Source organism: Tenrec ecaudatus, chromosome 16 (assembly GCF_050624435.1).
Source record: "Tenrec ecaudatus isolate mTenEca1 chromosome 16, mTenEca1.hap1, whole genome shotgun sequence".
NCBI classification, from domain to species: domain Eukaryota; kingdom Metazoa; phylum Chordata; class Mammalia; order Afrosoricida; family Tenrecidae; genus Tenrec; species Tenrec ecaudatus.
The window spans coordinates 58,707,094-58,721,739 of record NC_134545.1 but is presented as its reverse complement, the minus strand read 5'-3'; the positions used below and the strand labels follow the sequence as shown (position 1 = coordinate 58,721,739).

Below are 14,646 nucleotides of genomic sequence, written 5' to 3'. Positions count from 1 at the left end.
TCCAATAAATTGTTAAAATTAAAAAATAAATAAATAAAATAAAATACTCGTCATTGTGCTTTTCCCTGCTTTACTTGTGTCCAATGTCATAATCACAGCTTCCAAGAAAGGTGGGGATACCAGTAGTAAATGTAAGTGAAAAGCTGTGAGAACCATGAGAGAGTTAAAGAAAGAAATTACTGCGAAATTTGAAATTAGGTCGCTGATTGTCAGATGTGGTGGCTGAATACAACATGGCTAGGTCGACATCAACATTAAAAAACAAAAAGTGATTAAAGCAGCTAATGTAGTGAAAGGTGTAAAATTGTTAACCAGGAAACAAAGAACCCTGATCATCAACCACCAAAGAGGTTGAAAAGTTACTTTTGATTTGGATAAAAGAGAGGCAACTTGGTGAAGATAGTGTATTCAATAGTGTTGTGCGAAAAAAGCTGAAAGCCTCCATAGTGAATTTCTAAGTATAATTTTGGGGGCTCAGAACCAATTATTTGGTTTTCCAGTTTTTCTTAATGGAAAAATGTGTTCAATTCTTGAACATTTTGGTATTTGCTATAGTTTATTGTGCCAGCCTGGCCGATAAACACAAGTAGGATTAACTGAAGGGCAGAGGGATAAATGGCTTGCTTGTTCTGTGCCTCAGTTTAAAGGGGTATACTACCTGTGAGATGCCTAGCATGCGGACTGTGTCGCTGTAGTTGAGGTCCCTTTAAGCCCACACGATTGGAATGTTCATCTTTGGAGCTGGGGACTGACAGTTGATGACAGTTGGGGACCTGCCCTGCAGTTTGCTGCCTGGGTATATATAGCCCAGCTCTCTCTACAGAAGGGGACTAGTAACTGGCAGCTCTCAAAAACTTGAAGGACTGCTAGTGTCTCACTGCTTTATAAATTAACTGTTAATTTCTTGTATTATCTATCTGTATATTATTTAACGGTTTATTTCTTGAATTATAGAACTATCTTTATAAATATATTTATATATAATTACTAGCAATCTGGTTTGTCTCTCTAGAGAACCCTGTCCAATACAGTATTCAAACACGAATTTGGAAGAAATCAAGTTTTGACAACCAGGCATCACTGTACATGCAAAATTGTGTAAACACATGCACTGCATGAGTATGTATTTTTTTTCCTGGACAGAATGGAACTATCAAATTTTGATAGGAGTTCCCAGAAATTAACAACAAAGAATGCCAGAAACTACACAGGGTTTCTGAAATTACAAATTTTTATGGGAGCAGACAGCCTCATTTTTTTTCTCCAGTGGAGCAACTGTTAGGTAGGTTTGAACCACCAACTTTGCAGTTTGCAGTCCGGTGCTTACCCCATAGCACCACTAGTGATCAAGAGCTATGAACTCTGGATTAAAGTGGTTCTTATTCAGCTATTAACTCATTTTATACAATATTCATTTTAATATCTAATGCCTGTCATACAGAACAAATCTCTTTACGTGAGAAACAAATGTTCAATGAACAAAGACTATAAATTAATCACTGGTTCTCTATCAATTCATCTATCTGGCTCAAGAATAAAAATTCAGAAACAGAATTCTAATAACCATTTGTGTGTTTTTGATACCCTATTTTCCATCATATATGATCAAGAAATATTTCCAAATCCTAAAAATAATCCATAAGTAAAAGTTTTGCCTATTCAGACATTGTTTTAAATACTCACTTGTCCTTGTCTCCAGCATTCTTTGAAAAGCTTCCAATTGTTACTGTTCTTATAATCCTTGAGCCATAAAATATGCTTTTCACAGATCCAAGAATGTGGTATATCACTGTACAATTTATTTTCATTCATGGCACATTTTTTGCTTTCTTTAGGTTCTTCTTTAAGCTCTGATTTTACATTTATCTTAGAGGCTTTATTTGGTGGAATTTTGTTTTCAACAACTGAAGCAATTATGTCATCAAGAATGTTTGGCATACTCCTTCCACTTTTGCTACTCTATTAAGGGAAAAAAAATAGTCTGAAATAATGTTTATCTCAAGGGACATATTATACATTTTTTCTCCCAGACTTAATATTTTTAACAGACTTTCACTTTAGTGTTAACAGACAAGGATTCCAAATCCATGCACTGTTCCTGATATGTACGCACCCTGAGTTTGGTTTCCTCCATAGAACGGCCGCCTTCACATCTTGCATATTGTTTTAAGTCTTTGGAAGAGAGGCTCCTAAAAATTTGTACCTTCCCATGTAATCCCCCTTGCCCATCTTCTATCTAGTGAATGATTAAAATAAAAATATGACCTCTAATAATTTTAAGTAACATAAAACACACACTTCTTATATGTATTATTACCTATGAGAGTAATGATTTTCAAATTCTTAAAAGTATCTCAAGGCACTTTAGAAGCCTTGTTTTCCTAGGAAAACGGAAGTTAAAAATCCTCACTTTTAAGAAAACAAAACATGTTCACATGCCTATTATTCTGTTATATTTCATTTACAGCAGTTCAAGGCCAGTGGGCACACCCTCAAATCATTTAAATTTAAAGGCTAAATTAAACACACACACACAAAACAGGCATCCTACTTACTGGGGCTCCCATCGAATATACTGGTGCAAATGCAATGCCAGCATCTGTAGAGCCCACTCGTAGCTTGCCAGCTGTTGTCGTCAGCAAATCCCGTAAGGTTGAGCCTTGTTCATTACTCTGGGACACAGAAGGCGATGCTCTGCAGTTTGGAGAACTGGGATTTTGTTCTTGTTCTTCTTTCGTTCCTTTTTCAAGTGCACATTCTTTGTTTTCTGAAATGAAACATGCAACAAAATTTAAATACAATTCAGTATGTTGCAGAAACACAGAGGTGGCACCCTGCATTGTATTATGTGAGGAACGAACTGCAGCACTAGTGACTTATTCACCGGAACACACACCAGAGCACGGATTCGATCTTTCATATAGAGTCAAACAGTTTGAATCTGAAAAGACCTTCCTCAACATCTTAGACAAGTAGCTGAGTTTACACCTGTCACAAATTAAAAATGCTCTATGTAAAGACAGGCAGAAAGCATAGGCATGTTATTTATCTATTGTCCTTGATAGGCTCATCCATAATGATTCTGTAGCTAATTTTGATGCCATCACTGGAAGGGAAGGCATAGAGTACCTAATGAGAGAAGAGAATTTTTTATTGAACCGAAGCCATGAGGAGGTAAGCAGGACAAATATCAATTGTTCTAAGTTACCAGAATTCTGCCAAATACACTGTAATCCTACAGTACCCAAAACTAGATGAAACTCACTAACTTCAAGTCAATACCTACTCACAGCAACCCTTACTAGGCAGAGGAGAATTTCCCCTGTCAGTTTCCAAGGCTGTAACTCTGGAGCAGACTACTGACTTTTGGTTAGTAGCCCAACTTGTAACACCCCACACCAACAGCAGGTCCTCATCCTACAGTACATGCTGAATTAGTTAGCTACATTTACCTTTTTTTTCCTCTCTGGCTTTTTGCTCTGCGAGATCTGCCAACCAATGCAGTGGTGACTGGGATTCTGGAGGAGTTAACTTGCTGTCGGTGCTGTCATCACTCCCAGGGCTGCTGTTACCGTTAGTCTCATACTTCTGTGGAGTATTTTGATCCTGAGACTCAGGAATGCACAGAGAAATTTTATTACTGTGATTAAGAACATTCTGCAAAACCTATAAGGGTTAAAACAATTGAATTTTTTAATACCTCTCTTCAATCATACACAGTGAACAGTAATAGTTATATACAATAACACAGAAAATACAAAAAACCTGTTTCACATGGATATTAAAATATGTTTACTCTCCTCGAGGACTAGTGGGTAGGGACCCATGGGGGCCAGCAAACAGACCTGGACCTATGTAGGTTTTTTTCTTTCTTTCTTTCTTTTTTCCCTTGTCTTTTCCCCTCTCCTTTTCTGTTTTCAACCATATGTTTTCGTATTGTTCGGACTAGGACATTGCTGGTTTGCCTAATTATATGGGTTGGAAATGGGAGGAAATTTCGGGAAGAAGGCAATGGGGCTAATGGTCCCAGAAGGTATAGGGGGAAGGAGGTGGGGAGAAGCGTGTGCGGAGTGGACAATGTGATGGACAGAGGAACAACCTGGGAAGTGGAACCAGCATCTAGGAGAACCAGCATCTTGTGAGTATTAGAGCAACACCAAGCTAGTGGAGAGGAAGCACTAGGAGGTGGAAGAAGGGGGAAAGTGATGGCGGGGCAGGAGGAGGCAAAAGGAAACAGAAGCAAGTTCTAGGATGTAAGGGCATGGATAGAAAGATGAACAGAGAAGTGCACTTATGTAAATACATTAATCCCTAATAGAGGCATTGGACTATGCACATATATTTATAAGGCAATACACTGAAGCTGCAGACGGGCCTGGGGACTTGAGCCTTGGCTCTTACCACCCCTCAATATAAGAACACAGTTTTAACAAATTGGCATTCTGTGATGCTCACCCATCCAGCCCCTACAAGATTGCTGAAGACAAAATGGGCTCATAAGCAAATGTGGTGAAGACACAGGATGGTGTCCAGCTATTAAAAGATGTAGTGTGTGTTTGGAGTCTTAAAGTTCAACAAGTGGCTATACAACAGTGAAGCAACAAGGCCACATGGAAGAAGCACACCAGTCAGTGCAATCGTGAGGTGTCACTGAGACCAGGTAATAGGCTCAGAAGATTCACAGCAAACAGTAAACAAAGAAACAAAAATGCATTGGTGAAATTAGAAGGGCGTTGGAGTGGAGACCCCAAGTCCATCTGTGGACAATGGAACATCCCCCCACAGAGGGGTCGCAGGGAGGGATGAACCAATCAGGGTACAGTAGAGCACCGACAGATCATGTAATATACCTCTGGATCCCTTGAAGCCTCCTCACCTCCCCACAATCATGACCCCATTGCCGCTCCCCACTCCGGACTAGACAGGAGCGTGTACATAGGCATAGGCAAGAGATAAAATGCAACATACGGAACCCAGGCACAGGAGTGGGAATAGAGATACCAAAAGGATAAGGGATGGGAGGAAGAGGCGAGGAAGGGGGCGGGGGAGGGGGGGTACAGATCACAATGAATGGCACATAACTACACACTCCCATCCAGAGGAAGGACAACAGAATCCAGAGGGACAGGGACATAGTGGCTGGTGTGAGATTTGAAAATAATTAATCTATCAAGGGGTCCCGAGAGTTGGGGGATGGGGAGAGGGGAAAAAAAAAGAGTAGCTGATCCCAAGGGTTCAATGGAAAGTAAACTTCTAAAAAAGAATGATGGAATAATATATGTACTAATACGTCAGATACAATTGATGTATTGATTGTAACAAGAGTTTTAAGAGCCCCTCAATATAATAATCTAAAAAAGGTTTATTAATTTAGCTATACACATTATTTGATGAAAATTATTATTTTACTCACCTGAGTCATACCATTCACCGAAAAATTTCCAACTTGTATATTCTGCTTGTTAGTACAATGACAATGGGATTTTATACCAAATTTTTCTCTAAGCATGTGCATTGCATCTAAAAGATCTGTCAAAACTACAAAATAAAACGAGTTAATAAAAGTTACCACTGATTCTTAAGACTATATGACTTTAAAATTTTTTCTTCCACTTTTCTCTATTATTTTTTCATCAGGTTTAAACAATCAACTGATCTATATATATATATGCCTGTACTCTCAACAAGTTTAAAATCTAGTGTGTTCAAAAGATGTAGAAGCCTTTCATTACAAATCCAGTATGATTTTGTTCATTACACTTTAAAAAATGACTCCTTTGATTTTCATCATCTCAGGCTTGTCTTCCTAAATTTATACAAAGGCTTCCAATAACTGAGCAAGAACATGTGAAGATTAGAAAAACCACTTTACTTCTCTATTAGAGTCCTACAGAGTAGCACGTATGGTTTGGTCATACTAAAAGTTTGGTTATTCTATAATATTATGTTTAAACTTACCAGAACCCGGAATAATCTGAGTTGGCATTAGATGTTTGTGGTCATGAGGCTGTCCCTTCACACACTTCATCCAAGCATATAGCTCTTTATCTGTAAGAAGATTGTAACATACCTGTTTTTATATTGCTATTAGTTTTAGACAGATAAATCAGTAGCTTGCATATTAAGAGCTCAACAGTTTTATAATAAAATGACTGAATTTTAAAAAAGCCAGAAGACAGTGAATTTTACATAAACAGTGATTCCAAATGGATCAGAGCATCAGAGCCTTCTAAAATGTCCACTTTTATAATTTATCAATGTATTATCGTTAGTGGACATTGAAGTCAATTCCAACTCTTTAAGAACCTTGATAGAAGGAAATGCTGGCCTAACATCATGAAGATGACTGCAGTTTGAGTCCTTGTTTTGGCTGACATCTCAATGGCAGCATCCCTTGTTCTAACTGACCCTCTTTACACCAAAAAGCACGTCCTTCTCTCGCCGTTGATCATTCCTGACGACGTGTCAAAAGTACGTGAGCTGAACTTCCAATAGCCTCTCTTCTGAGGAGGCCTCTACTTGCATTTCTACTCAGACCAATTTGTTTGCTTTGAAGACACTCTGCAGGATATTCAATATTTTTTATCAACATCACATCCCAAATGCGTAAATCCTCTTCCTTTTTGGGGGCCCGGTTTTTCCATGTATATGAGATTACTGAAAAGATTATGGCTCTGGCAGGCATACCTTAAGGCATCAAAGTGACATTTTTAATTTTTAACACTTGAAAAAGATCTTTTACAAATTTGTCCAAAGCAAAATTGTATTTGTTATCTTGACTATTTCTTCCATGAATGTTGGCTGTTGATTCAAGCAGAATGAAAGCACTGATGGCTTCAATTGCTGCTGTTTGAGTCTAGTTTCTCTACAGCTAATTTTTATTTTTTTCATAATTCATGTCAAACAGAGCTTTGTCTGATCCTAATGTGTGAATTATATTGGTAAGTATTATGCTTCTGCCAACTCATTTCCCCAAAAGCTTCAAAAAAGATATGTAAAGAAATAATCTTCAGGACATATAAAAATGCTGCTAGTATAAATTTAGCAGTTAGTTGCTAGTCTTGCTTTCCTAGTAAGGTATAGTAAGGAAGCTATATAAACATAAGGTTTACAGTTGAGTGACTGCAGCCGCAAGCGAGGTGCCAGTGGCAGTGGGTCCTTATGGGTTGTCCTAACCAAGCTGCTTTGACCACGTGAAGATGGGCTCTGTGATGGGTTGCACTGTGGGCATTGCGGCCGGGGAGGTCTTCGGAACTTTTTCGAGCCTCAGAATCAGAATGCGGGGTCGCGGTAGCCGATGGGCAGCATTAGAAAAACCATGATGCAGAGTGGCGGCACTTTTGGCACATTCATGACGATTGGGTAGGGTATCCATCCAATGCTAATCCATGCAATGGTTAACTAGTATGTCTACCCTATCCCACAAAATGTACTATAATAAAATAGTCTTTGAGTGGAAAAAAAATAAACATAAGATTTATTACCCTGATTTCAAGTTTTTTATAGATTTAACGACATGGGCTACTAATTATATGAATGATACCAGTTTCCATTAATATCACTAAGCACATTAAACTATAACTTGTTTTCAGAGAGCCTTGGTAGTACACTGAAGTATCCATTGGGCTGCTAATCACAGGGTCAGCAGTTTGAAACCACCGGCTATACTGAGGGAGAAAGAAGAGGCATTCTATTTCTGTAGTCTCAGAAAGAAAACTCTATCCTAGAGTATTACCATGGGACAGAATTGACCGGAAGAAGTAAGTTTGAGTTTAACTGCTTTTCACTAAACAGACTAACCCAATGCCATGAGATAATTCTGGTTCATGGCAATTAGAAGTATAACAGAGTAGAATGGTTTTTTAGTTGTACTTGGTATGGAAACAGGCAGCCAGATTTTTCTTCCAAGGTGCCATTGAAATACCAATCTTCATGTTATTAAACACCAACTATTTATAGCATTACCGCCCACCCCCCACCAGAAAAACTCACAGAAACTAAATCCAATTAAAAAAAGAAATAAAATCCAATCTAAAACTAGTATTCCTTTGTGAAAGACTGTTGACATCTCTCCAATTTGGAAATGTTTTCTAGAAGCCTAAATTTTAAGAACATGTTGATCACCACTCTTTGTGTTAAGTGCTATTAAGTTATATCTGACTCATGGCATCCCATGTACAGAATGAAATTGTTCCCGTACATTCTAGCAACTGCTGTTAAGTTTGAGGCCATTGTTGTAGTCACTATCTCAATCCATGTCATTGAAGGGATTCCCCCCCCCCCCCGCCCAGACTCCTTTACCAAACATAATGTCCTTCTACTGCTAATATGTCCAAAGTATGTGAGATGAAGTCTCACTATCTTCCCTTCTAAGGAGCATTCTGGGTGTAATTCTTTCAAGACAAATATGTTCTTCTGGAAGTTCATGGTATATTCAATATTTTATGATATATTCAATAGTCCTCGGCATTCTTCACTATTCTTCATTCACTGTCCATCTTTTGCATGCATACTAAGTAACGAAAAATATGCTAGCTTATACAGCTTCGTCCTCAAGGTGACCTATTTGTTTTTAAACACTTTAAAAAGATGTTTTACAAAAAAAAAAGAAGATGTTTTACATCTTTGTCTAATAAAATTTACTTTTTGATTGCTGATTCCATGGGTTGATTATTTTGACAAATGATGATACCTACATTAAGAGCTCTATATTAAGCTAGATCAATGAAAATACATATAATACAGAAAATATTAATAAGGCATGTGAATTATACTTTATAAAATGTAAGGGGTGAATTACTTGACTTTCAACATTAGTATTAATAGTAACACAACTATCTTGGTCAAATAAAGATCCATGAGAAAAATATATACATACACACACATTCAGGGGTGTTTGTGATATAAGAAATTGAATTTTATTTAGCAAAGGGAAAACCAAAGTTAATATAGTAGAACCGAGAGATAAAAATGCATGCCAGGAAATATAACAATGCAGCTATCCTTTATCAACTGAAGATATTAAAATATGTCTACATGGTTTTGAAGATATTTGATCATCTAAAATGCATTTCTTACTTTGTTTACCAGTTTACTTATATTTACATATATTTCTGCACACCACTGAAACACTTAGTTGATAAGCAAATCTTCCTGCTGTTCAGGACTCTTTGAGGAACTGATGAGTGTATTAAAAAAATTGCTTGGAGAAAAAGGAATTAATAATCTTAAACTGGAAAAGATGCTGGTGGCTACTTTATGATACATTTACCTAATATACTACTCTGAAAGAGTTGTTATGAGTGAAAATGACAATTACAACACTGAACATCCTATCACCAAATATTTTATTTACAAGGCTTGCACAATTTTAATTCTTTCATTTGATTAGAACTTACCCCACTATTTTCAGGTAATCACTAATAGGTTGAAGCTTTCAAATTGCCTTGATAAATATTTCAAAAACATTTATATTATGATAAAATACCTAGTTAGGTTCTTATTTAACTGTGAATTATCTACAACTGTATTAATAAGCAAAACATGATTTCTGCCTCATTTACTACAAGATTAGAAATATTTGTTTCAAAGGGTGTCTTTAAATACAAAGACTGCTTCTGCTTTCTTTGGTAATGAGTGGATAAACGTTGTCAGAAGCACCTTTTAACATGGCGATCCAAACCTTCTTGAGCAATATTTAGGAAAATCAATTTACTATTACTACTTATGTCATCAATTTGATTGGGACTCACAGGGACCCTGTAACTCCAAGCAGAACTTCCCCTGTGTATTTTGGAGGCTGTAAATCTTCACAGGAACAGAAAGCCTCACCCTTTCTCATGGATTGACTGGTGGGCTCAAACTGCTGACCCTGGGCTAGGATTTAATTAGGCTAGTATTAAAATTGTGACTTAGTGATATGACTACGCAGTTAACAGGTTCTCAATGGAAGTTCAGATACCTGTACAATGGAATCCCAAAGCAAGAAGGCTACCTGAAATAACAGACACTAGAGTAAGGCTAAAATATGTGGTGTAATTTTATTCTAAAAATCTTGCCATTGATATACTTTTATATTTTCAAAACAAATTTTACAACACTTTCATAAAAATCAGTTATGGTTTAAATAAAAAAGAATGCATTAATTTTTCAGGCCAGTGAAAGTAAAGACTAGAATGAACATTATATGAAAATTAGCATTTATATGAAGTTATAAACTTACCCCTAGAACTCTTCCTTTCTTTTGCCTTATAACAATCTAAGCAAACAACAAATCCACATTTTTGGCAGACCCAATGAATGTTAAACAATGTTGCTTCACAAGCATCACACATCTCCCGAACGCCTCTTACTGCTCTTTTCCAGGCAATTTTGGCTGAAACACAGAGAACACCAATATTTAAAAGCAAACAGTTACCGCCAACCTCTCTAACCATTTGCTAGGCATTATTTTCTAGTAGTATAGCCCAAACTAAAGTTTCACGGCAAACACAAGACACACAAATTTAAATGGTCACAGGTGAAAATAAAAAGCTTCCATGAAAGGCAAATTCTCAACCTTGGCACTTTTGACATTTTGTGCTGAATAAAGCTTTTATTTTGAAATGCTATCCTGTGCACTTGTAGAGTATTTGGTAGCATTTCTAGCTTCTACTCATTAGAGGTTAACAGCACATGACTAACAACACACTTCAAGCAAGGCAAGCACAAATGTTTTAATTCCCTTCCAAATCTGCCTCTGGAGTTGGGAAATCACCCATACTTCTGAGTCTCGACTTAAACGGTGAAAAGGAAAATAAAAGTTAGCATGTATAGAGCATACATAATAAATTCGCCAGATGTTTGACCTAATCAACACAATTACTTTTTAAACATATTAAGGGTTTCAATTTTCACTCCATTTTCCCACACTCTTTGAAGTACCTCCCTTTACATTTATGAGGTCGTTTCATTTCTATTTTGCAAAATTGATTTTAAGAGCAGTTATTTGCCAAAAGTCATACAGCTAAACAGAAATGAAGGTGAGATTTAAAAACAAATTTATCAAACACAAATGACTGGGAAAAACAATACCCGTTTAATAACTTTCAAAAATATGAAGAATTAGATTTTTTATTCACCAAATACAGAAAATTTCCATCAATAGTATCTTTGGTCACAATTACTTCTGTCTGTACTACTGATAGTAAAAATAGTAAAAATCACACACTGCTGTGATTTCATGAATTATTACATTACTCAACTCAATCTCAATGAAAAAAATAACTAACCTTTGCTCATATAGGTGCATTTGACCATAAACAAATTTTGAAAATAAGAGCAATTATAGAAGATAAAAGACTTCTCCCACAGATTTAACATAAGAGGGACACTCTTAAAATGAAATCTGTAGTTATATATAGTATATATGAAACTTTCTTACCATCCTTTTTCACCCAGGATAAAGCAGTTTTCTCAGATGTTACTAGTTGGCAGAACTTATCACCTATTACACCCAGTATATATTTAGATGTTTCTATGTCTACTTCATCATCTTCATAATTTTCATGTGTCCATAAACTTATAGCTTCATCATCATATTGGTCAGGAGAAGAGAACCCATCTATTCGAACCACTCCATTTTTACTAAAGGACAATCTAAAACATTAGGATGTAAATGAATTAGATAATAAAATATTAAGAGATAAATTCATTATTTTAAAAAATATAAGCATATAATTTTCAAAATAGGTAAACACTGTTTTCTTAATCAATACACACAATGGATTGCTGTCTCTATCTGAAAAATATCTTTTGCAGTGTTAAGTAAATGGGAATAATAAGCAGCAGCAATTTCAAGAAATAATATTTCCCAAATTTTGGATAATTATTTAATTCCAACTATGCTTGAGTATTTTGATTAGTGACAAAAACTCAAAAGCTAAGATATGACAAAATAATAATCTACAAATTATCAAGGGTTCAGGAGGGAGCGAGGAGGAGAGAGGGGAAAAAGTGAGGAGCTGATGCCAGGGGCTTAAGTGGAGAGCAAATGTTTTGGGAATGATCAGGGAACTGAATAGACAAATGTGCCTTACACAACTGATGTATATATGTATGGATTATGATAAGAGTTGTATGAGCCCCTAATAAAATGATTTTAAAAAATTAAAAAAGCTACTAAAGTGCCATCCGGAACACAGGTGATTATTTACACATGACTTAAATAAAGAATCTCTACATAAAATCATATAATCTGAGGTTGAAGAAAGGATTAGTATCACAGCCTAAATAGTGAGAATCCGGTTTGCAGAAGGATAGGGATGACAGTGGGAACCCAAGATTCACTTGTGGAAACTCCAAAGGAATTATGCCTACAATGAACTTCTTCTATCCACAATTGAAGTGGTTACTAAACAGAGTGCACTGTAGAGATGACTACAGAGGATCAAAGTCATAAACCTGACTTGAACAGCTCAAACTTTTGTCAGTTAATCTCCCCTCAGATGCATGCTGGACCTGATTTGGTTTTCAACATTTTCTATATTTTTGTTTTGGTTTTTCATATTAGGCTGTATCTCAGGTGTATATGTCACTCCCATGAAGTTGTGTTAACGTTTTTCATGTTTTAGTGTATGAAACCCAGGACTGATGAACTTATAGAAACAGCAAGTAGAATAAGGGTTTAAGGGTGGGATGAATGATGGGGTTACAGTGGGTGGTAGTGGTGTGTAAAAGGGAGATGATGTCAAGGAGTCCAGGAAGAAAATGAATGTTTGGAAACTGATTTTGGTGGCAGTTGGACAATTCTGCTTGATGTGACAGAACTATGGAATGACACAACTCCCAATTTATAATATATTAAAAAAGTAAAAATAATCTATACAGCTGTCAAAACTTTAAATGTCTAAAGACATTCAACAGGAGGATATTAAAAATGAAACAAAATAAAATATGTCTACCCACCTTTTTAATTAGTTAAAATACTACTACTATGGTAATTTAGAAGAATGAGACTCAAATTACTAGGAGCCCAATTGGTGTGCTTTCTTCTATTAGTTTCTATCATTCATAACTAATGTTAATTATTCAGGTATCTTAGGAACCCTAATGGAGGAGTGGTTACACATTGGGCTGTGATCCGTATGGTCAGCAGTTTGAATGTACCAACAGCTCCGCAGGGAAAAATTCTGGACTTTCTATTCCAGTAAACTGGTATAGTTGGAACTCCACAGGGAATCACGATGAATTAGCACTGACTTGATGGCAGTGAGTTTATTTAGATATATGTTGGGGTAACTGGGATGCTAAATTACCACTCTTACTGGCTAGTGGTTATTATGATTTATATATTTTCAACACTTACTAGTAAAGATGACACATAGAAAATGCTTACAATTAATAGATAAGACTAACAAAATTCCTCTGGTCATCTTCCCCCCATACTTTTACTAACTTAAACTTTTCCCTCTTTAAAAGCACAAAACCACTTTTACAACTTTGGAAAAATCTATCATCTTATTTCAGTTTTCTACTAGATGTACCAAAACTTTTAAAATGGTCCCATGTTGCAGATGCTTAGTGGTCATATAATACTATCACACAAATTAAAGGGCAGAACTTGGATTCACACTTTCTAAAATGACTAGTGTTTAGAATCTTTGCTATAATCTTTTTTGTCATTGTTAAAACAAAAAGCCACTACTGTGAAGTCAATTCTGACTCATCGTGCCCTATACAGGATTTTCAAGGTTGTACATCTTTATGGGAGCAGATAGCCTCATCTTTCTCTATGGAGAAGGTGTTGGATTTGAAATTTGAACCTTTTGGTTAACAGCCCAGTGGTTATCCAACAGCACCATCAGGGCTCCTAATTGTTAAGGTGCCAGAGAGTAAGTTCTGCCACACAGTAACTCTCTATGACAGGGCAGAAAAACACTCCAGAATATATTGGGCTGTAATCTTTTTGGTGGCACAATGGATTAAGTGTTGTTAGGCTGCTAACAACAAGGTTCAAACCTACATATCACTTGTTGGGGAGAAAGACGACTAAATCTTTACAAAAGTAGACAGCCTCATCTTTGTCCTACAGACGGGCTAAAGGGTTTGAACCACCAAACTTGCAGTTAGCAACCCAAATCTTAACCCAAGGTATTACCAGCCTACAATAAATAAATAAGTAACACAGAAAATGCCTACAATTTATTACCACTTATTTTGTATTTTTAAAATAAATAAGACCAACTATGAGTTGGAATCTAACTGTTGAGTTGATTCCAACTCACACAGATCTTATATAGTTTCAGAGATTGCAAATTTTTATAGGTGTAGACACTCATTTTTCACCTACAGAGTGAGATGGTGGGTTTGAAATGCTAACCTTGTAATAAGAAGTCCGTTATCTAAACCACAACAGCACCAAAACTCTTTTGTAATTCCACAGAAGGACAGTTGTCCCATAAAGTTTACAAGGCGGTAAATCCTTATGGAAGCAGATTGCCACTTACTTCTACTATCAGTCTAGGTGACTGTGGAGCACATTAGCCACAGGCCAAGGCTTTCCTTTTCTTATTTATTGGCTGGCTTAGTCTCTAACTGAACTGTTAAGAAATCTAGAACACCCAGATTTAATGTTTTTAAAAATGTATAATGTGATTATCAGACTGA

At 36.3% G+C, this 14,646-nt stretch overlaps 1 protein-coding gene and 1 pseudogene across 13 annotated transcripts in view; one reads left to right on the top strand and one right to left on the bottom strand.

Moving 5' to 3' along the window:
* Window positions 1-14,646, bottom strand: part of JMJD1C (jumonji domain containing 1C) — a 253,133-nt gene that overhangs the window by 16,759 nt on the left and 221,728 nt on the right. For 11 of the 13 annotated variants that reach the window (XM_075534262.1, XM_075534264.1, XM_075534261.1 and 8 more), the window contains 7 exons: window positions 11,423-11,637; window positions 10,223-10,375; window positions 5,959-6,048; window positions 5,414-5,538; window positions 3,453-3,666; window positions 2,556-2,767; window positions 1,684-1,959 (listed from right to left, as the gene is read on the bottom strand). In XM_075534262.1, the coding sequence (XP_075390377.1) occupies window positions 1,684-1,959; window positions 2,556-2,767; window positions 3,453-3,666; window positions 5,414-5,538; window positions 5,959-6,048; window positions 10,223-10,375; window positions 11,423-11,637 (1,285 nt within the window). The remainder of the gene's footprint in view (window positions 1-1,683; window positions 1,960-2,555; window positions 2,768-3,452; window positions 3,667-5,413; window positions 5,539-5,958; window positions 6,049-10,222; window positions 10,376-11,422; window positions 11,638-14,646) is intronic. The other 2 variants (XM_075534255.1, XM_075534256.1) reach the window with 2 other exon arrangements.
* Window positions 6,382-9,262, top strand: LOC142429542 (reactive oxygen species modulator 1 pseudogene; annotated as a pseudogene).